Source organism: Lithobates pipiens, unplaced genomic scaffold (genome assembly GCF_037356315.1).
Source record: "Lithobates pipiens isolate NorthernLeopardFrog02 unplaced genomic scaffold, aLitPip1_a1.2 Scaffold_41, whole genome shotgun sequence".
Taxonomy (NCBI): Eukaryota; Metazoa; Chordata; class Amphibia; order Anura; family Ranidae; genus Lithobates; species Lithobates pipiens.
This window is the reverse complement of record NW_027507861.1, coordinates 7,847,082-7,870,262: the sequence shown is the minus strand read 5'-3', so window position 1 is coordinate 7,870,262 and position 23,181 is coordinate 7,847,082. Positions and strand designations below refer to the sequence as shown.

The 23,181-nt window shown below is 48.0% G+C and overlaps 1 protein-coding gene across 1 annotated transcript; it reads left to right on the top strand.

Annotated features, from left to right (window-relative positions):
• Positions 1-13,697: 13,697 nt before the first annotated feature.
• Positions 13,698-14,645, top strand: LOC143956777 (olfactory receptor 52K1-like). The gene has a single exon (XM_077466955.1). It carries the CDS (start codon positions 13,698-13,700, stop codon positions 14,643-14,645), a length of 948 nt encoding a protein of 315 aa, XP_077323081.1.
• Positions 14,646-23,181: the final 8,536 nt, after the last annotated feature.

Here is a 23,181-nt window from a genome sequence, read left to right as displayed (position 1 = left end):
GTGTTAGTGATTAGCAGACTGTACGTCAGTCCCTATACCGCTGAAGGACTGCTGCAGTATAGGGCAGCGGTCAGCAGTGGTGCACGTCAACCCTATCTATTGTGGACCTATAGCGGTCCTTACAGAACAGCAGACTGTACCGCACTCAAGCCTATGTACCGTAGCACCCTATACCAAGTTACCAGTCCTTATAAGAACTTTTGTGGAACAAGCAGGTTGTGTGTTAGTGATTAGCAGACTGTACGTCAGTCCCTATACCGCTGAAGGACTGCTGCAGTATAGGGCAGCGGTCAGCAGTGGTGCACGTCAACCCTATCTATTGTGGACCTATAGCGGTCCTTACAGAACAGCAGACTGTACCGCACTCAAGCCTATGTACCGTAGCACCCTATACCAAGTTACCAGTCCTTATAAGAACTTTTGTGGAACAAGCAGGTTGTGTGTTAGTGATTAGCAGACTGTACGTCAGTCCCTATACCGCTGAAGGACTGCTGCAGTATAGGGCAGCGGTCAGCAGTGGTGCACGTCAACCCTATCTATTGTGGACCGATAGCGGTCCTTACAGAACAGCAGACTGTACCGCACTCAAGCCTATGTACCGTAGCACCCTATACCAAGTTACCAGTCCTTATAAGAACTTTTGTGGACCAAGCAGGTTGTGTATTAGTGTTTAGCAGACTGTACGTCAGTCCCTATACCGCTGAAGGACTGCTGCAGTATAGGGCAGCGGTCAGCAGTGGTGCACGTCAACCCTATCTATTGTGGACCGATAGCGGTCCTTACAGAACAGCAGACTGTACCGCACTCAAGCCTATGTACCGTAGCACCCTATACCAAGTTACCAGTCCTTATAAGAACTTTTGTGGAACAAGCAGGTTGTGTGTTAGTGATTAGCAGACTGTACGTCAGTCCCTATACCGCTGAAGGACTGCTGCAGTATAGGGCAGCGGTCAGCAGTGGTGCACGTCAACCCTATCTATTGTGGACCGATAGCGGTCCTTACAGAACAGCAGACTGTACCGCACTCAAGCCTATGTACCGTAGCACCCTATACCAAGTTACCAGTCCTTATAAGAACTTTTGTGGAACAAGCAGGTTGTGTGTTAGTGATTAGCAGACTGTACGTCAGTCCCTATACCGCTGAAGGACTGCTGCAGTATAGGGCAGCGGTCAGCAGTGGTGCACGTCAACCCTATCTATTGTGGACCGATAGCGGTCCTTACAGAACAGCAGACTGTACCGCACTCAAGCCTATGTACCGTAGCACCCTATACCAAGTTACCAGTCCTTATAAGAACTTTTGTGGAACAAGCAGGTTGTGTGTTAGTGATTAGCAGACTGTACGTCAGTCCCTATACCGCTGAAGGACTGCTGCAGTATAGGTGAGCGGTCAGCAGTGGTGCACGTCAACCCTATCTATTGTGGACCGATAGCGGTCCTTACAGAACAGCAGACTGTACCGCACTCAAGCCTATGTACCGTAGCACCCTATACCAAGTTACCAGTCCTTATAAGAACTTTTGTGGACCAAGCAGGTTGTGTATTAGTGTTTAGCAGACTGTACGTCAGTCCCTATACCGCTGAAGGACTGCTGCAGTATAGGGCAGCGGTCAGCAGTGGTGCACGTCAACCCTATCTATTGTGGACCGATAGCGGTCCTTACAGAACAGCAGACTGTACCGCACTCAAGCCTATGTACCGTAGCACCCTATACCAAGTTACCAGTCCTTATAAGAACTTTTGTGGACCAAGCAGGTTGTGTATTAGTGTTTAGCAGACTGTACGTCAGTCCCTATACCGCTGAAGGACTGCTGCAGTATAGGGCAGCGGTCAGCAGTGGTGCACGTCAACCCTATCTATTGTGGACCGATAGCGGTCCTTACAGAACAGCAGACTGTACCGCACTCAAGCCTATGTACCGTAGCACCCTATACCAAGTTACCAGTCCTTATAAGAACTTTTGTGGAACAAGCAGGTTGTGTGTTAGTGATTAGCAGACTGTACGTCAGTCCCTATACCGCTGAAGGACTGCTGCAGTATAGGGCAGCGGTCAGCAGTGGTGCACGTCAACCCTATGTATTGTGGACCGATAGCGGTCCTTACAGAACAGCAGACTGTACCGCACTCAAGCCTATGTACCGTAGCACCCTATACCAAGTTACCAGTCCTTATAAGAACTTTTGTGGAACAAGTGAGTTGTGAATGTTTAGCAGACTGCAGCAGAAGGGCAGCAGTCAAGTATAATATCCTTTCTATATTTGGAAGAAAGAATATTATACATGTACAAGCCTATTACTGTACCACTGATACCAGTCCTGAAAAGAACCTTTGTGGAACTAATAATAACAGCAAGTCTTTAAAATTACCCTCACTGCCTGACAACACTGCTTCCTTCCTGTCCCTATACAAATTGGCAAAAAAAGAGAACGATTAGTGGTTACTGGAACAGCTCTTTTGTGGACCTTGATAGTAACAGCTAATGATGATGATGATGATGATGATGATGAAAGACTAATCTGGCTGTCCCTGTAGCATACACCGTCCTTTCCCTTTCTCTAAACTAACAAAAGACACTCAGGCTGCTGCAAGAATCAGCAGCACAGCAAACCTATCAACACCTAACACCTATACCAGTCCTGAAAAGAACTTTTGTGTACCAAATAGCTAGTGGTTTATCTCTCCCTACTCCACACAGGAACCTGTCCCTATCGTAACAGAAGAAAGAATGTAAAATGGCCACCGGATCGGGTGTATTTATAGGTTAGGGGGAATGTACAAGTGTCCATGTGCTGTCATGTCTCAATTGGCTGTCCTGTATCACATGATAAACGTGTCACCAAAGGTTAAAGTTCTTGTATACATTAAACACGTAAGTCCGCCGCGGCGAACGACGGAAAAAGGCGTTCGAACGTGCGGACCGCGAATGTCGGAAATTCGCCGCGAAACGACCGCCGGGCGAACCGTTCGGCCATCACTAGTGTTGTACAGAGTACAGGGGTGAGGAGTGTGTAATGTACAGAGTACAGGGGTCAGGAGTGTGTCATGTACAGAGTACAGGGGTCAGGAGTGTGTGATGTACAGAGTACAGGGGTCAGGAGAGTGTAATGTACAGAGTACAGGGGTCAGGAGTGTGTAATGTACAGAGTACAGGGATGAGGAGTGTGTGATGTACAGAGTACAGGGGTCAGGAGTGTGTAATGCACAGAGTACAGGGGTCAGGGGTGTGTAATGTACAGAGTACAGGGGTGAGGAGTGTGTAATGTACAGAGTACAGGGGTGAGGAGTGTGTAATGTACAGAGTACAGGGGTCAGGAGTGTGTAATGAACAGAGTACAGGGGTCAGGGGTGTGTAATGTACAGAGTACAGGGGTAAGGAGTGTGTAATGTACAGAGTACAGGGGTCAGGAGTGTGTAATGTACAGGGTACAGGGGTGAGGAGTGTGTAATGTACAGAGTACAGGGGTCAGGAGTGTGTAATGTACAGAGTACAGGGGTGAGGAGTGTGTAATGTACAGAGTACAGGGGTGAGGAGTGTGTAATGTACAGAGTACAGGGGTCAGGAGTGTGTAATGTACAGAGTACAGGGGTCAGGAGTGTGTAATGTACAGGGTACAGGGGTGAGGAGTGTGTAATGTACAGAGTACAGGGGTCAGGAGTGTGTAATGTACAGAGTACAGGGGTCAGGAGTGTGTAATGTACAGGGTACAGGGGTGAGGAGTGTGTAATGTACAGAGTACAGGGGTGAGGAGTGTGTAATGTACAGAGTACAGGGGTGAGGAGTGTGTAATGTACAGAGTACAGGGGTGAGGAGTGTGTAATGTACAGAGTACAGGGGTGAGGAGTGTGTAATGTACAGAGTACAGGGGTGAGGAGTGTGTAATGTACAGAGTATAGGGGTGAGGAGTGTGTAATGTACAGAGTACAGGGGTGAGGAGTGTGTAATGTACAGAGTACAGGGGTGAGGAGTGTGTAATGTACAGAGTACAGGGGTGAGGAGAGTGTAATGTACAGAGTACAGGGGTCAGGAGTGTGTAATGTACAGAGTACAGGGGTCAGGAGTGTGTAATGTACAGGGTACAGGGGTGAGGAGTGTGTAATGTACAGAGTACAGGGGTGAGGAGTGTGTAATGTACAGAGTACAGGGGTGAGGAGAGTGTAATGTACAGAGTACAGGGGTCAGGAGTGTGTCCAGCATGGATACAAATAAAATAAGTAACTGTCACTGTACTTGCATCCTCTATGGTGATATACCCCACAGACTCCCCCATTCACTGACTCAGCTTTGCCCCAGGCTCATTTAACTCACCTCCAATGAGGGCATCATGGGCCCGCCCCTAGGGGGAGCATGACCCCAGGACCCTACACCCAGAGTACAATGAGGCAGAGAACCCAGGAAAGGCATCATATAGGAGAGTCAAAGAAGAGAATCCGGAACATCACATGACTGCTCAGAAGACATCAAGACTCAAATAAAGATACAAGATAAAGATGGAGGTATTACTGGGGGGGGGGGGATGGAGGTATTACTGGGGGGGGGGATGGAGGTATTACTGGGGGGGCAGAATCTGGAGGAAGGGAGGGATGTGATTGGATGTGATAGAATCCTATTCTGAGTGTGGAGATTGTTCTGTAATTCAGCTCTCTGTATGATAGACAGCGAGAGAATCCCCGGGGGACAGCGAGACCCATATATATATAGAGAGAGAGAGAGAGACACAGAGCAGAGAGACGCAGCCCTCACCTCACCTGTACACAGGTATGTATACACCTCACACCTCACCTGTACACAGGTATGTATAGACCTCACACCTCACCTGTACACAGGTATGTATAGACCTCACACCTCACCTGTACACAGGTATGTATACACCTCACACCTCACCTGTACACAGGTATGTATAGACCTCACACCTCACCTGTACACAGGTATGTACACACCTCACACCTCACCTGTACACAGGTATGTATACACCTCACACCTCACCTGTACACAGGTATGTATAGACCTCACACCTCACCTGTACACAGGTATGTACACACCTCACACCTCACCTGTACACAGGTATGTATACACCTCACACCTCACCTGTATACAGGTATGTACACACCTCACACCTCACCTGTACACAGGTATGTATACACCTCACACCTCACCTGTACACAGGTATGTATAGACCTCACACCTCACCTGTACACAGGTATGTACACACCTCACACCTCACCTGTACACAGGTATGTATACACCTCACACCTCACCTGTACACAGGTATGTATACACCTCACACCTCACCTGTACACAGGTATGTATACACCTCACACCTCACCTGTATACAGATATGTATACACCTCACACCTCACCTGTACACAGGTATGTATACACCTCACACCTCACCTGTACACAGGTATGTATACACCTCACACCTCCCCTGTACACAGGTATGTATACACCTCACACCTCACCTGTACACAGGTATGTACACACCTCACACCTCACCTGTACACAGGTATGTATACACCTCACACCTCACCTGTACACAGGTATGTATACACCTCACACCTCACCTGTACACAGGTATGTATACACCTCACACTTCACCTGTACACAGGTATGTATACACCTCACACTTCACCTGTACACAGATATGTATACACCTCACACCTCAGCTGTACACAGGTATGTACACACCTCACCTGTACACAGGTATGGATACACCTCACACCTCAGCTGTATACAGATATGTATACACCTCACACCTCAGCTGTATACAGATATGTATACACCTCACCTGTACACAGGTATGGATACACCTCACACCTCACCTGTACACAGGTATGTACACACCTCACACCTCACCTGTACACAGGTATGTACACACCTCACACCTCACCTGTACACAGGTATGTATACACCTCACACCTCACCTGTATACAGGTATGTATACACCTCACACCTCACCTGTACACAGGTATGTATACACCTCACACCTCACCTGTACACAGGTATGTATACACCTCACACCTCACCTGTACACAGGTATGTATACACCTCACACCTCAGCTGTACACAGGTATGTATACACCTCACCTGTACACAGGTATGGATACACCTCACACTTCACCTGTACACAGGTATGTATACACCTCACACTTCACCTGTACACAGATATGTATACACCTCACACCTCAGCTGTACACAGGTATGTATACACCTCACACTTCACCTGTACACAGGTATGTATACACCTCACACTTCACCTGTACACAGATATGTATACACCTCACACCTCAGCTGTACACAGGTATGTATACACCTCACCTGTACACAGGTATGGATACACCTCACACCTCAGCTGTATACAGATATGTATACACCTCACACCTCAGCTGTATACAGATATGTATACACCTCACCTGTACACAGGTATGGATACACCTCACACCTCACCTGTACACAGGTATGTACACACCTCACACCTCACCTGTACGCAGGTATGTACACACCTCACACCTCACCTGTACACAGGTATGTATAGACCTCACACCTCACCTGTACACAGGTATGTACACACCTCACACCTCACCTGTACACAGGTATGTATACACCTCACACCTCACCTGTATACAGGTATGTATAGACCTCACACCTCACCTGTACACAGGTATGTATACACCTCACACCTCACCTGTACACAGGTATGTATACACCTCACACCTCACCTGTACACAGGTATGTATACACCTCACACCTCACCTGTACACAGGTATGTATACACCTCACACCTCACCTGTACACAGGTATGTATACACCTCACACCTCACCTGTATACAGATATGTATACACCTCACACCTCACCTGTACACAGGTATGTATACACCTCACACCTCACCTGTACACAGGTATGTATACACCTCACACCTCCCCTGTACACAGGTATGTATACACCTCACACCTCACCTGTACACAGGTATGTACACACCTCACACCTCACCTGTACACAGGTATGTATACACCTCACACCTCACCTGTACACAGGTATGTATACACCTCACACCTCACCTGTACACAGGTATGTATACACCTCACACTTCACCTGTACACAGGTATGTATACACCTCACACTTCACCTGTACACAGATATGTATACACCTCACACCTCAGCTGTACACAGGTATGTATACACCTCACCTGTACACAGGTATGGATACACCTCACACCTCAGCTGTATACAGATATGTATACACCTCACACCTCAGCTGTATACAGATATGTATACACCTCACCTGTACACAGGTATGGATACACCTCACACCTCACCTGTACACAGGTATGTACACACCTCACACCTCACCTGTACGCAGGTATGTACACACCTCACACCTCACCTGTACACAGGTATGTACACACCTCACCTGTACACAGGTATGTATACACCTCACACCTCAGCTGTATACAGATATGTATACACCTTCCACCTCACACCTCACCTGTACAGAGATATGTATACACCTCACACCTCACCTGTACACAGATATGTATACACCTCACACCTCACCTGTACACAGATATGTATACACCTCACACCTCACCTGTACACAGGTATGTACACACCTCACCCCTCACCTGTACACAGGTATGTATACACCTCACACCTCACACCTCACCTGTACACAGGTATGTATACACCTCACCTGTACACAGGTATGTACACACCTCGCACCTCACCTGTACACAGGTATGTATACACCTCACACCTCACCTGTACACAGGTATGTACACACCTCACACCTGACAACATATTGAATTATAGTCTAGGAGGGTGAGAGCAATACAGGTCCAGAAAATAAACACTTCAAACTATTTGTTTCTGTCATATAAGAATATTATTATAGTTATATTTATATAGCTCTGATATACATTGTATTGTCAAAAGTATTGGGACACCTGCCTTTACACGCACATGAACTTTAATGGCCTCTGAGTCTTCGTCCGGAGGGTTCAATATTGAGTTGGCCTTTTGCAGCTACAACAGCTTCACCTCTTCTGTGAAGGCCGTCCACAAGGTTTAGGAGGGTGTCTATGGGAATGTTTGACCATTCTTCCAGATGATGCATTTGTGGGGTCAGGCACTGATGTTGGAGAGAAGGCCTGGCTCACAGTCTGCACTCTAATTCATCTCAAAGGTGTTCTATCAGGTTGAGGTTAGGACTCTGTGCAGACCAGTCAAGTTCCTCCACCCCAAACTCGCTCATCCATGTCTTTATGGACCTTGTTTGTGCACAGTCATGTTGGGACATCCCCAAACTGTTCCCACAAAGTTGGGAGCATGAAATTGTCCAAAATGTCTTTGTATGCTGACACCTTAAGAGTTCCCTTCACTGGAACTTAGGGGCCAAACCCTGAAAAACAACCCCCCACCATAATCCCCCCTCCCCCCACACCATAATCCCCAAATTAATTGGATCAGTGCACAAAGTAAGGTCCATAAAGACACGAATGTACGAGTTTGTATACTGGTCCAAATCATTGGTGGAGGGGGGATTATGGTGTGGGGGGGAGGGGGGATTATGGTGTGGGGGGGTTGTTTTTCAGAGGTTGGGTTTGGCCCCTTAGTTCCAGTGAAGGGAACTCTTAAGGCGTCAGCACACCAAGACATTTTGGACAATTTCATGTTCCCAACTTTGTGGGAACAGTTTGGAGATGGCCCTTTCCTGTCCTGACATGACTGCGCACCAGTGCACAAAGCAAGATCCATAAAGACATGGATGAGTGAGTTTCGGATGGAGGAACTTGACTGGCCTGCACAGAGTCCTGACCTCAACCCAATAGAACACCTTTGGGATGAAGTCAGGCCTCCTCATACACATCAGTGCCTGACCTCACAAATGCGCTTTAGACATGTGTGCCGTCAATAAATTAGTTTTGTTTTATTCCGTTCTGTTTCATATTAGCCATTAATTCGCATTTCGTAATTCGCGTCTGAAATTCCATTTGGATTTGTACAAAATACGAATTTTCACTAGGTTCGTTCTTCCAGAAGAGCATTTGTGAGGACAGGCATTGATGTTGGATGAGAACGCCTAGCTCGCAGTCTCCACCCTAATACATCCCAACGGTGTTCTATCGGGTTGAGCTCAGGACTCTGTGCAGGCCAGTCAATTTCTTCCACCCCAAACTCGCTCATCCATGTCTTTATGGACCTTGCTTTGTGCACTGGTGGGCAGTCATGTTGGAACAGGAAGGGGCCGTCCCCAAACTGTTCCCACAAAGTTGGGAGCATGAAAATGTCTTGGTGTGCTGACGCCTTAAGAGTTCCCTTCACTGGAACTAAGGGGCCAAGCCCAACACCTGAAAAACAACCCCCCACCATAATCCCCCTCTCCCCCGCATAATAATCCCCTCCTCCTCCACCAAACGCCCCCCACACCATAATCCTCCATCTTTCCCACACCATAATCCCTCCTCCACCAAATGATTTGGACCAGTGTACAAAGTAAGGTCCATAAAGACATGGATGAGCGAGTTTGGGGTGGAGGAACTTGACCGGTCTGCACAGAGTCCTGACCTCAACTCCATAGAACACCTTGCAGTTGTGCCATACCCTTTCCATTTCCTGATGATGGATTGAACAGAGCTCCGCAAGATGGTCAAAGCTTGGGAGATTTTATTATAACCTGACCCTGCTTTATACTTCTCCACAACTTTATCCCTGACCTGTCTGGTGTGTTCCTTGGCCTTCATGATGCTGTTTGTTCACTAAGGTTCTCTAACAAACCTCTGAGGGCTTCACAGATCAGCTGTATGTATACTGAGATTAAATGACACACAGGTGGGACTCTGTTTACTAATTAGGTGACTTCTGAAGGCAATTGGTTCCTGTAGATTTTAGTTAGGGGTATCAGAGTAAAGGGGGCGCCATACAAATGCCCCTCCCCCACACTTTTCACATATTTATTTGTATCATTTATCATTTTCCTTCCACTTCACAATTATGTGACACTTTGTGTTGTTCCATCACATAAAATAACAAATTAATTTCTAAAAAAAAAAGAATAAATTATTCTAAAATAAAATAACAAATTGAGGTAGATGAACTCATGAATCTTCGTGAATTATAGTGACTTTCCAAAATGAAATGAAACCACCCCCAACCTTTACTATACACAATAAAGTATCAGAGCAGACCCCCAAAATCCCATCAACACACCAACAATATCAGAAAAAAGATCAGTTGTTTAGGCAGATTGTGGGTATTGATGGGTGGCACTGTGGGCACTGATGGGTGGCACTATGGGCACTGATGGGTGGCACTGATGGGGGGCACTTTTTTATTATTTAGTTGGCACTGGCAGGTGGGCACTGATAAGCTGGCCGTGATCGGGACTAATGTCCCGATCACGGCCGCCGGTGATCGGCTTTTTTTTTTCTCCTCGTGCTATCAGCGCAAGGAGGACAAATAGCCGATTACTGGCTCTGTTGTGCCACATGATCAGCTGTCATTGGCTGACAGCTGATCACATGGTAAGGGATCGGGATCTCAGGGGGGTGCATGGGACGACATCAATAGACGTCGTCCCGGCAAAGGAGGTCCGTGCTGTAGCTGTCATTCGGCTATAGTGCGGATCTCTAGTGGTTAAAACTGGGTCTGATTAACAGGATCCATCAGATTCTGGTGTGTTTTACTGACCCCTCTGACCTTCCTGACCTTGTGAGTTTACACCCTGAACCTTGAAACTCCAAATGTTGCCACTGATCTGGTGATCGGCCTGTAGCCAGGACACTCCGACCACCCATTCCTCACAACCCCACCATCTGCCTGCTTGCTGGTTGTGACCACTGGACCTTCCATAAGATGGGATGAGGTTACACACAGGAGAGAGTTTGCACCCACAGGTGAGACATTGAGTCCATGAATCATGAAACTTTGCAGCCACTTCCCTTCTTTACTTCTGTTTGTTAGTATATTTTCCATGGATGGGTTCTGTACAAGGCAATTGTCTTTTCAGGCAGAGGCGGTCAATTAGAGCATTTGCATGAAATCAGATCCTGCCCTTCCCCATGGCTACAAGATGGAAGTAAAAGCGGTGCAGTGGTCGAAAGTACCCAGTCCCGAGAGTGAGATAATCGCTTTGAGCGAGTTTGGTGGTCTGCAAGGAGATCATAACTTCTCGTTATTGGGTAAACAATCAAAGTCAAGGACTGTCACGTAGCTGGTCTTGAGGCTGAGGGGATGAGAGGGCTCCCCTTACAGCTCAGTGCACCCCTGAGAATGGTAACAGGGAATTCTGAGCCCAAAGAAGTCGGGTTTGCCAGCTGTACTGTGGACAAGTGGATCTGCAGTGGCGAGAACTCTTCAGATGGAGCTGGTGATGGCAGCTGGTCCAGGGTGGCACAATGGAACGTGCAGGTGGACCACAGCAGGCAGGCCTTAGACAGGAGACTTGGTCAGGTGCGAGAGCCAAGGTAGAAACACATTAGTCAAGCGGAGGAATGGACAGGAATGTGGTCAGGGGCAGGCCAAGGTTGTACACAGGAAGCAGGCAGGAGCGGGTCCGTGGAGCAAGCCAAGGTCAGAGCCAGGAGAGAAGCAAAGGATAAGTCCAGAAGCAAGCCAGGTCAGTAACAGGAAACCAAGAAGTACTGAGCAATGGGCATACAGGAACACAGGTTACAAGGAGCTGAAGACCAATCAGCAAAGTCTGGGAGCATCTGTCATCCTTATAAAGGCCAGAAAGAGCCAGAAGCTATCATGGGCGGCATGCGCACAAGCATTGCGCCAGCATGCACCTGCTCCATGCCTTTATTCCTGCACAAGTGAGCACTGCCATGCTGGATATCGGCAAATGTGCCAGGTCTCTGTTCCTTCCTTATCCAGCTTTTTCCCTGACAAGGCATTTTCGAGGTGGGTGATCTCACAGAAAAAAAAAATCAAACAACCAGCTTAAAACCAATTCACTTTATTCCATAAATATTTCATTTAAAGGACAATTAGAGGATATATGTCTCAGTTTCTTCTGATTAAAACTTATAACATTATTGTCCATGATGAATGAAACTTCATAGAACCCAAACGCTTAATCCCAACACTGGCCCCAAATGTATGATTGTCCCAATCATGTTGATAGAGCCATAACATCTTCTACAGAGCAAATCCCAACATGTTTCACCCAAGAAGGGCTTCATCAGGGGAACAGTGGAGGTTATGTTCTGTTTGAGCCAATCAAGTCAGGGGATGCATCCCCCCATTACCAAACTATATTACAAATATAGTGGAGGCAGCCATACCCACAGTGATGTTATCCGCATATTATATGGAGCAACCCTTACTGCTTTCATCCACAAGTTTGTTGTAAAGCCCTCTGTTAACGATTGCAAGTTCCCAGCGGGCTCAGCTCACCGTGGTCTTCAAAATTCAAAAAGGCTGCTGCTTTCCCGGTGGCATCATGGCTGTCCAAACATGCATCAGTTAGTAGCATGGCTTGAGAAGTTGACCACACACCTCTAAAGTCCTTTACTTTGATCGGTTTAGGTTTACCCAGTAATAAGAAGTCGTGGTCTTACTTATGCCAGCTGTACTGTATGGTTTCCGCAGGGGCGTAACTATAGGGGGTGCAGCAGTCGCGACCGCAACTGGGGCCTGTGCTGCAGGGGGCCCATGCAGCCCCCTCTACATATGCTGATCACCCGTCCAGCACACTGGATGGAGCCCAGGCCAACATGGGTGAGTGCGCGGCCTGCAGCTTGGTCATGGTGAGTGAGAGGACCCCATCCCCCACACACCATTACTTACCCCCTCCATCTCCCCCTGGGGACAGGGGCCCCTTCTCACGTGGGGACAGGGACCCCCCATCTCCCCTGGGGACAGGGTCCCCTTCTCACCTGGGGGCAGTAACTTCATCTACCCTGGAGAAAAGGACCTCATCTCTTCTGGGGACGGGGACTCCATCCTGGCTAGGAGCAGTCCCCCAATGGGGCACCTAAAAATAAAAAATAAAATAATAAAAAAAACGACTGATGCCAGTGGTGGAACTACAGGGCTCACAAAGGTCATACCTGAGACCACGCCCTGGAGTTCCACCGCCGGACTCGGAGGGAAGGGCCCTGGCTGGGGTTCAGGGGGGCCCTTCATGGTTTCTTGCATCGGGGCCCTGAAGGTTCTAGTTACGCCACTGGCTCTGGGGTTTAGTCAGGGAGCTCCTCACCAAATTCCTTGTCAGGAGTAGCTACTGTAGATAATTGTTAGAGATCCATTGATTTCTCCCTAAGTTTGGCCTTGTTGTCCTTTTCTCTTCTGCCACTAGGTGGCCAGGCGCTTGGTGTCATTAGATGTGAGAAGGACATTTCAAGGTCAGGTTACGGAGTATATGGGATATCTCAGCCAATGGGCAGGGGTTTTCTTTGATCCCTTGGCCCACCTGGGAGTTCCACTGCCGGACTCGGAGGGAAGGGCCCTGGCTGGGGTTCAGGGGGGCCCTTCATGGTTTCTTGCATCGGGGGCCCTGAAGGTTCTAGTTACGCCACCTGGGTTTCCGTCCCATAAAAGTTATTTTAGCTGTAAGAAGATCCATAGAAACGAAAGCAAATATGTGACTTCAGGTCCGTTTTATGTCATAGATGATGGACTATTAAATGTTTGTGCTTTTCACTGCAGAACGTAGAAGATGACAAAAACACAGGTTGTCCCTCATCCTGACCCACCATGTCAGAGTCTTTGATGAACCAGACTTTGGGATTTTCTCACTCTGAGTTTACAATGTTAAGTTTTCCCGGAGTCGTCAAACATCGATATCTGCTGTTCCTCCCATTTCTACACGTCTATCTCATGATCCTTGTATGTAACGTTCCCATCATCTACCGGATCTGGGTGGAACCAAGTCTTCACACCCCGATGTACTCACTCATCTTCTCCATTCTCGTGGTCAGCGTCTTCTATGTTACGGTCATCGTACCCAAGATGCTGGTGTCTTTCCTGGGGTTGGACACAATATCGCGGACTGCCTGCCTGCTGCAGATGTTCACCGTCTACTCTGGCCTCCTGGCAGAGTCTCTCGTATTGCTGCTGATGGCTTTCGATCGGTACGTAGCCATCTGCAAGCCTCTACACTACCATACCATCATGAACAAACATCTACTGCTTCTTTCTATCATGGGCTTCATTAGGAACTGCTCGTTCGCTTGCCTCATTGTCATTCTGGACTCCCAGATCCATTTCTGTCAGTCAAACATCATTCTACACTTCCACTGTGAAAGCCCAACGCTGCACCACTTGGCGTGCGGAGACATCTCCACAATCCAAAACGTAGGCCTTCTAGTCCGGACCGTGTTGACTGTCTGTGACATTTCCATTATTTCTCTCTCTTACCTGACAATATTAAAGGTCGCCATGAAGACCGCTGCGGGTGGGGCCAGGCACAAGGCATTGCACACGTGTAGCACACACCTGTTCGTGGTGATTCTCTTGTATGTGCTTGGAATGATTTCTGCGGTTTTATATCCACCTGTGACCTCCGTTCCTTATGACGTGCAGAATATGGCCAACTCGGTCTCCTTGTTTCTTCCGGCTCTCGTCAATCCTATAATTTATGGATTTCGGATGAAGGAGGTGAGAGCTGGTTTACTGAGTCAGAGAAAGAGGACAGTCAGATAATCGGCTCTTCAATTCTGATTGTCGAGACCCAGATCTGTACCTGCAACCTCTGCTGGGTCTGGCAGGATCTCTTCTGGCTGAGCCACCTGAGATGTTGGACAATTCCCTTAACAATCTCGCCTTAAACTTTGTTTCTGGTGAACCTTGAACTCTGAAGCTTAAACTCTGAAGCTTGAACTCCGAAGCTTGAACTCCGAACCTTGAACTCTGAATCTTGAACTCTGAAGCTTGTATTCTGAAGCTTGAACTCTGAAGCTTGAACTCTGAAGCTTGTACTCTGAAGCTTGTACTCCGAAGCTTGAACTCTGAAGCTTGAACTCTGAACCTTGAACTCTGAACCTTGAACTCTGAATCTTGAACTCTGAAGCTTGTATTCTGAAGCTTGAACTCTGAAGCTTGTATTCTGAAGCTTGAACTCTAAAGCTTGTACTCTGAAGCTTGAACTCTGAAGCTTGTACTCTGAAGCTTGTACTCTGAAGCTTGTACTCTAAAGCTTGTACTCTGAAGCTTGAACTCTGAAACTTGTACTCTGAAGCTTGAACTCTGAAGCTTGTACTCTGAACTTTGATCTCTGAAGCTTGTACTCTGAACCTTGAACTCTGAAGCTTGAACTCTGAAGCTTGTACTCTGAAGCTTGAACTCCGAAGCTTGTACTCTGAAGCTTGTACTCTGAAGCTTGTACTCTGAAGCTTGTACTCTGAACCTTGAATTCTGAAGCTTGTACTCTGAAGCTTGAACTCTGAAGCTTGAACTCTGAAGCTTGAACTCTGAAGCTTGTACTCTGAACCTTGAACTCTGAAGCTTGAACTCTGAATCTTGAACTCTGAAGCTTGTATTCTGAAGCTTGAACTCTGAAGCTTGTATTCTGAAGCTTGAACTCTGAAGCTTGTACTCTGAACCTTGAACTCTGAAGCTTGTACTCTGAACCTTGAATTCTGAAGCTTTAACTCTGAAGCTTGTATTCTGAAGCTTGTACTCTGAAGCTTGTACTCTGAAGCTTGTACTCTAAAGCTTGTACTCTGAAGCTTGAACTCTGAAACTTGTACTCTGAACCTTGAACTCTGAAGCTTGTACTCTGAACCTTGATCTCTGAAGCTTGAACTCTGAAGCTTGTATTCTGAAGCTTGAACTCTGAAGCTTGTATTCTGAAGCTTGAACTCTGAACCTTGAACTCTGAACCTTGAACTCTGAAGCTTGTACTCTGAAGCTTGTACTCTGAAGCTTGTACTCTGAAGCTTGAACTCTGAAGCTTGTACTCTGAAGCTTGTACTCTGAAGCTTGTACTCTGAAGCTTGAACTCTGAAGCTTGAACTCTGAACCTTGAACTCTGAAGCTTGAACTCTGAAACTTGTACTCTGAACCTTGAACTCTGAAGCTTGTACTCTGAACCTTGATCTCTGAAGCTTGAACTCTGAAGCTTGTATTCTGAAGCTTGAACTCTGAAGCTTGTATTCTGAAGCTTGAACGCTGAACCTTGAACTCTGAACCTTGAACTCTGAAGCTTGTACTCTGAAGCTTGTACTCTGAAGCTTGTACTCTGAAGCTTGAACTCTGAAGCTTGAACTCTGAACCTTGAACTCTGAAGCTTGTACTCTGAAGCTTGAACTCTGAAGCTTGTACTCTGAACCTTGAACTCTGAAGCTTGTACTCTGAAGCTTGTACTCTGAAGCTTGTACTCTGAAGCTTGAACTCTGAAGCTTGAACTCTGAAGCTTGAACTCTGAACCTTGAACTCTGAACCTTGAACTCTTTGCCATTCCCATGAACGTCCTATTTAAGCCCATGTCTTTGCACTTTCTGTTTGCCAGATTATTGTGCTCTCTCCAGCCAATATCTTGCTATTGTCAATCCTGCTGTCATTTGTATCTTCACTACCACTGTATTTTGTGTTACAACGGTGTATTTATTAGTAGACATGTGCATTTCGTTTCGTTTCGAATCGAAATTCGGACAAATTTTCATTATTCGGACATTCGGATGAATCCGAATTACCGAATTACAATGCTAACGAATTCAACCGAAAATCAAATTCGAAAAATGACATTTTCTTGATCATACATCACGGGACACAGGAGCTTCATTACATAGTGGGTTATATAGGCACCTCTGGTGATTGGACACTGGTTGACCCAATTAAAGAGAATTCCTCCCCTATATAACCCCTCCCATCAGGGAGGCACCTCAGTTTTTTCGCCAGTGTCTGGTCGATGGTCACGTAAAACTTAGCTCTATGCGGGTCCCGGCGAGGGCCGAAGGGCTACAACAAACCGGATCCATACCTCGGGCCGATAATTGACTCCCAAGATGGTATGGTACCCGGGCCTCGTCTGCCGAAGACACGAGGTTTTGCCTGTAAGTCCTCTCCATTGGAAGACTGGACTCTGGGACAACCAGACTTGGGGTACTGTTTACTCAGGGCGCCCGTAAGTTTCTGGCAGAGTTTTTTACAAGGCCCAGGTAGGAGAATCTTTTCGTAAGATTCCCAGATACGCCTGAAGGTTGGCTAACAATACCCGCCGTGATGGGTGAAGGCTGGAATTGGTCTGAAATCAGCAATTCCTGCGGCGGGGAACAGGTATGGGAAGTCATCCTATATATTTAATATATGAATGGATTTCTTCATTTTGAGTAGTTGTATGTCTTACCTGGTTTCCACCACTTGAGGGAGTAAGAGCAAGCCTGATGCATACTTACATGCCTTTCAAACAAACACGCTCAGTGAAATGCCTGGTTCTCCCAGCTATTCACGTTTCCTTGCAGTCCCTGCCACAATATAAGTAAAAAAGGGGTCCCACGCAGATCGGGGGGTCCCAGGTCACTCCTTTTGGGTTCCCCTTCCCCCCCCCGGATCCCGCGGTCCTCGTGCACGCGCGCGGGCGCGTGCACGCGCGCCGGGCGCGCTCCCGGCCTAATAGGGAAAGGGGGGGGGTGTGGTTGCCAGCTGTGCACAATCAAGTGCTCCAGACTGCAATGCAGGCGCCAAAACGGCCGTTTTTAAAAGCCCAGAGCGTCAGGGGACTGTAAGGTGAGGCACAGGAGCTGTGGGCTGTAAGCATCCGTGGGATTGGATCCAGGCGAACCTTAAGACACCTACTCGGCATCATATTGTGCAGTTAAGCTTATATTGATTTATTGTGAGACTTTAAGCACAACAAAGTGATTGCATTTTACACTAGTAACTCTGCTTTGTAGCTCAGTACTATGTCTCCTCGTAAGAGGGTTTCAGGGGCAGGTAACAAAAGCACTGGCAGGTCACCGCCTGGGTCCAGGGGTTCTAAAGGTGCATGCAGATTACCATCCCCCTCTGCAAGAGTGGAGCCTGCATCTCAAGACGAGTCAGTGCCCCTTTCAGGCTTTGCAGCCTCTCCTAATGTCGCAGCCCCGGTCTATGTCACTGATGACTCCCTTAGGGCTTCATTGGAGAGTTTTGAAGGGAGGATAATGAATTTTATTTCTGCTTCCCTAAAAGATAGCAGAAAAAGGGGTAGATCCCCTCCCTCTGCTGAAATCCCTCTCTCAGACAGCTGCTCTGAAAATGAGGAGAGATCCCTATCTTTGGAAAGGGATCATGAGCAGTCGGATCAGTCAGAGGATGAGGAGTCAGTCCCCTCCTCCCAGGCACTCAGAAAGCAGGTGCAGTATTACACTGAATTGGTGCGTACCACGTTCAGAATGCCAGCTGCTGTAGTCGCTACATCCTCTGTCTCTTCCCTGGGAGTCAGGAAAGCTCCACAGACTGCTTGTTCCTTCCCAATTCATCCTTTAATGGCTGACTTGATGTATGAGGACTGGGGACATCCCGATAAACTGTTTACTCCTCCCAAGAGGTTTTCTATGTATTATCCCGTGGAGGAAAGCTTCACCAAGAAATGGGGGGCCCCATCTGTGGATGCGGCTATCTCTTGTGTGAATAAAAACCTAACTTGTCCTTTGGATAATGCGCAGGTATTTAAGGATCCAGCTGACAAAAGGCTGGAAACCTTGTTAAAAGCCTCCCTTTCCATGGCCGGCGCTGTGGTGCAACCTACAGTCGCAGCCGTGGGGTTGTGTCAGTTCCTTAAGGAACAGGTTAAACAGATGTTTGAACTCCTTCCTAATGAGGAAGTAGAGAAATATGCAGAGATGCCTCACATCTTATGTTTCATAATTGATGCGATTTTGGATTCTGTCCAACAAGCATCACGTTTGTCCCTCATGTTGGTACACATGCGTAGGGCTCTATGGCTAAAAAATTGGGCTGCTGAAATGTCATGCAAAAAGCATTTGACTGGGTTCCCGTTTAAAGGGGAACGGTTGTTTGGAGAGGAATTAGATAAATTCGTCCAAAATATTTCGGGAGGTAAATCTACACTCCTTCCAGTCAAGAAGAGTAAACGTCCTTCATTCAGGCGTACTCTCTCTCCCGAAGCGTCGAGCTCTAAACAGTGGCGACGGCCTTCCCAGCCCTCCTCGGCTGCAAAGCCTCAGGGCCGAGCCCAGGGACAGAAAAAGACTTGGGGGCGGAAGCCTGCCAAGCAGTCCTCCAAGACATCCTTGTGAAGGGGCGCCCCTGCTCGGCCGAGTGGGGGGAAGGCTCCTGCAGTTTGCAGGCGCCTGGCGGGAGGAGATTCAGGACAAATGGATGATCTCTTCAGTATCTCTGGGCTACAGGCTAGAGTTTCAGGAGATTCCACCTTCCCGTTTTCTAAGGTCAAGGATCCCCAGGGATCCGATAAAGCAGAAACCGCTATTTCTGGCCTTAGATCAATTACTATCCCAAGGTGTGATAGTAGAAGTGAGCCCGAGAGATCAGGGTTCAGGTTTCTATTCGAATCTCTTCACCGTTCCAAAACCAAACGGAAGTGTCAGACCTATCTTGGATCTGAGAGACTTAAACCGGTTTCTACACATCCAGACCTTCCGGATGCAGTCAATACGCACTGTGGTCTCCTCCCTGCAAGGAGGAGAATTCATGGCATCAATAGATATCAAAGACGCATATCTCCATGTGCCAATATTTCCCGCACACCAGAAGTTTCTGAGGTTCGCGGTAGAGCAGCGCCATTTTCAATTTGTGGCCCTGCCGTTCGGCCTAGCCACGGCCCCTCGAGTCTTCACGAAGATTCTAGACCCTCTCTTAGCAATCTTAAGAGTTCAGGGCATAGCCGTCATGGCTTACCTAGACGACTTGCTTCTCGTAGAGAGAACTGCAACATGCCTAAGTCGCAGCGTCACCAAAACGCTAGAACATCTGGGCCGCCTAGGTTGGATTATAAACCTAGAAAAGTCGTCTTTACAACCGACCACCAGGTTGGATTACCTGGGTCTGATTATCGACACCGCTCAGGGCAGGGTGTTCCTTCCAAAGCCAAAGGCCTTGGCCATTGGAGATCTAGTGCGCCTGATTCTGGGCAGAAGATTCTCCTCCATTCGGTTGTACATGAGACTGTTGGGAAAGATGGTCGCCTCTTTCGAGGCCGTTCCATTTGCCCAGTTCCACTCAAGGCCCCTGCAAAGATGCATCCTTGCGATTTGGAACAGGAAGCCCCAATCCCTGGATCTTCCTATGCGTTTATCCCCTCGGGCACGCAAAAGTCTTGTCTGGTGGTTACAGACCAAAAATTTGCTGAAAGGCAAAACCTTTCTTCCCCTCTCATGGAAGATTGTCACCACGGATGCCAGCCTGACAGGTTGGGGAGCCGTGTTGCAGGAAACATGCTCGCAGGGAAAATGGTCTGCGACCGAAAGTCTGCTGCCCATAAATGTCTTGGAGATTTGGGCAATTTACATGGCACTCAGAGAGTGGTCTCACAGACTGCGAGGTTTCCCAGTTCGGATTCAGTCCGACAATGCCACCGCAGTGGCTTACATCAATCACCAGGGCGGTACCAGAAGTCTGGTGGCCCAAAAGGAGGTGAATCGCATACTTGTCTGGGCAGAAGAGCATGTTCCGTGCCTCTCTGCAGTCTTCATTCCAGGAGTGGAGAATTGGCAGGCAGATTATCTCAGCCGCCAGCAGTTGTGCCCAGGAGAATGGGCTCTGCACCCCGATGTGTTTCAAGACATATGTCACAAGTGGGGCACTCCAGACGTGGATTTGTTTGCGTCCAGATTCAACAGGAAACTGGACAACTTTGTGTCAAGGACAAGAGATGCACTTGCTCAGGGGTCAGATGCTCTGACAGTTCCCTGGGATCAGTACAATCTGATCTATGCCTTCCCCCCGAACCCGCTGTTATCGAGGTTCTTGGGAAGGGTCAAGAGGGAGACGAAGCCGGTCCTTCTAGTGGCCTCGGCTTGGCCCAGGCGACCATGGTTCGCAGAAATCATGAAGTTGGCAGTGGGCAGGTCATGGACCCTCCCTCTCCGGCCAGATCTGCTCTCACAGGGTCCAATTTACCACCCTGCTTTACGCAGTCTGAATTTGACGGTCTGGCTGCTGAGACCCACATTTTGAGAGGCCGTGGTCTTTCGGGGCCAGTCCTCTCCACTCTGGTCAATGCCAGAAAACCGGCCTCCAGGCGTATCTATTACAAGATCTGGAGGGCATATGTTTCCTGGTGTGAACCCAGGAGATGGCATCCTAGAAGGTATGTCATTGGCAGAATCTTGGCCTTTCTCCAGTCAGGCCTTGAAATGAATTTGGCCATAAGCACCATCAAGGTGCAGATTTCGGCCCTATCGGTCTTTTTTCAAAGATCGCTTGCATCACATTCCCTAGTACGGGCTTTTATCCAGGGGGCTATGCGGATGAGACCGCCAGTCAAACCTCCGGTATGCCCTTGGGATCTGAATTTGGTTCTCTCGGCCTTAGAAGCCCAACCATTTGAACCTCTGCATCTGGCTTCTTTAACTCTCCTGACAAAGAAGCTGGTGTTCCTAGTAGCCATATCCACGGCTAGAAGGGTATCAGAATTGGCAGCTCTTTCTTGTAAAGAGCCGTATTTAATTATCCATAAGGACCGAGTGGTCATGCGTCCCAACAGGTCCTTTCTACCTAAGGTAGTTTCAGGTTTTCACCTGAATCAGGATGTAATCCTACCATCCTTTTTTCCAAACCCTCAGTCCACAGAGGAAGAATCCTTACACACTTTAGATGTGGTTAGAGCAATCAGTCTTTATCTTCAGGCAACTGCTCAGATAAGAAAGACTGACTGTTTATTTATTCTGCCAGAAGGCCCTAAAAGGGGTCAGGCAGCGTCAAAGTCCACTCTTTCGAGGTGGATCAGACAGGTTATTTCTCAGGCCTATGACTTAAAGGGGAAGATTCCTCCTTTTCAGGTGAGAGCGCACTCTACTAGGGCTGTCAGTGCTTCTTGGGCAGTGCATCACCAGGCCTCCCTGGCTCAGATCTGTAAGGCTGCGACTTGGTCATCAGTCCACACATTCACCAGATTCTATCAGGTGGATGTCAGAGGGCAAGAGGATATCGCCTTTGGGCGCAGTGTACTGCAGGCTGCAGTTTAGGTCCTCAGGTCCCTGGCGGTCTAGAATTATGATCTGTGTCTCCCTCCCCTCAACCTGAGCATTGCTATGGGACATCCCACTATGTAATGAAGCTCCTGTGTCCCGTGATGTATGATCAAGAAAATAGGATTTTTATATACAGCTTACCTGTAAAATCCTTTTCTTGAGAGTACATCACGGGACACAGGGCTCCCGCCCCTCTTGGGTTTTACGTGGTTTCTTATTGCTTTGCTACAAAACTGAGGTGCCTCCCTGATGGGAGGGGTTATATAGGGGAGGAATTCTCTTTAATTGGGTCAACCAGTGTCCAATCACCAGAGGTGCCTATATAACCCACTATGTAATGAAGCTCCTGTGTCCCGTGATGTACTCTCAAGAAAAGGATTTTACAGGTAAGCTGTATATAAAAATCCTATTTTTTTGCGACCCGAATTTGGGGCCACGTATCTCGGGGCGGCTTGTAGCTAGAAACCCCAAATTTGGTATGCACTACAAAATCTTCAAATTTGCGGCCACGAGTGCCACATGACCAAGTTGTGGATTGTACACTTGCCTCGTCACCTGCCACCAAGTGACCCCAGATATGGGCAATATGCCAAGTACTTTTCTGCAGCAGAGAATGACATTTTGCAATCCGACTTTGGGGCCAATTATAGCTAGAAACCCCAAATTAGGTATGCAAACACAGTAGACCTAGCACTATAACATCTCCAAATTTGGGGTTTCTAGCACCAAGTGAACCTAAGATACGTGGCCCCTGAATGTGCCCCATGTGCCCTGAATGTGCCCCATGTTCCCTGAATGTGCCCCATGTGCCCTGAATGTGCCCTGATGTGCCTGGCATGTGACCTGAATGTGCCCTGATGTGCCCCGTGTCCCCTGAATGTGCCCTGAACATGCTCTGATGTACCTGAATGTGCCCTGATGTGTCCCATGTGCTCTCATGTGCCCTGAATGTGCTCTGATGTGCCCAATGTGCCCCATGTGCCTTGAATGTTCCCTGATGTGCCCCATGTGCTCTGATGTACCTGAATGTGCCCCGTGTCCCCTGAATGTGCCCTGATGTACCCTGATGTGCCCTGTGTCCCATG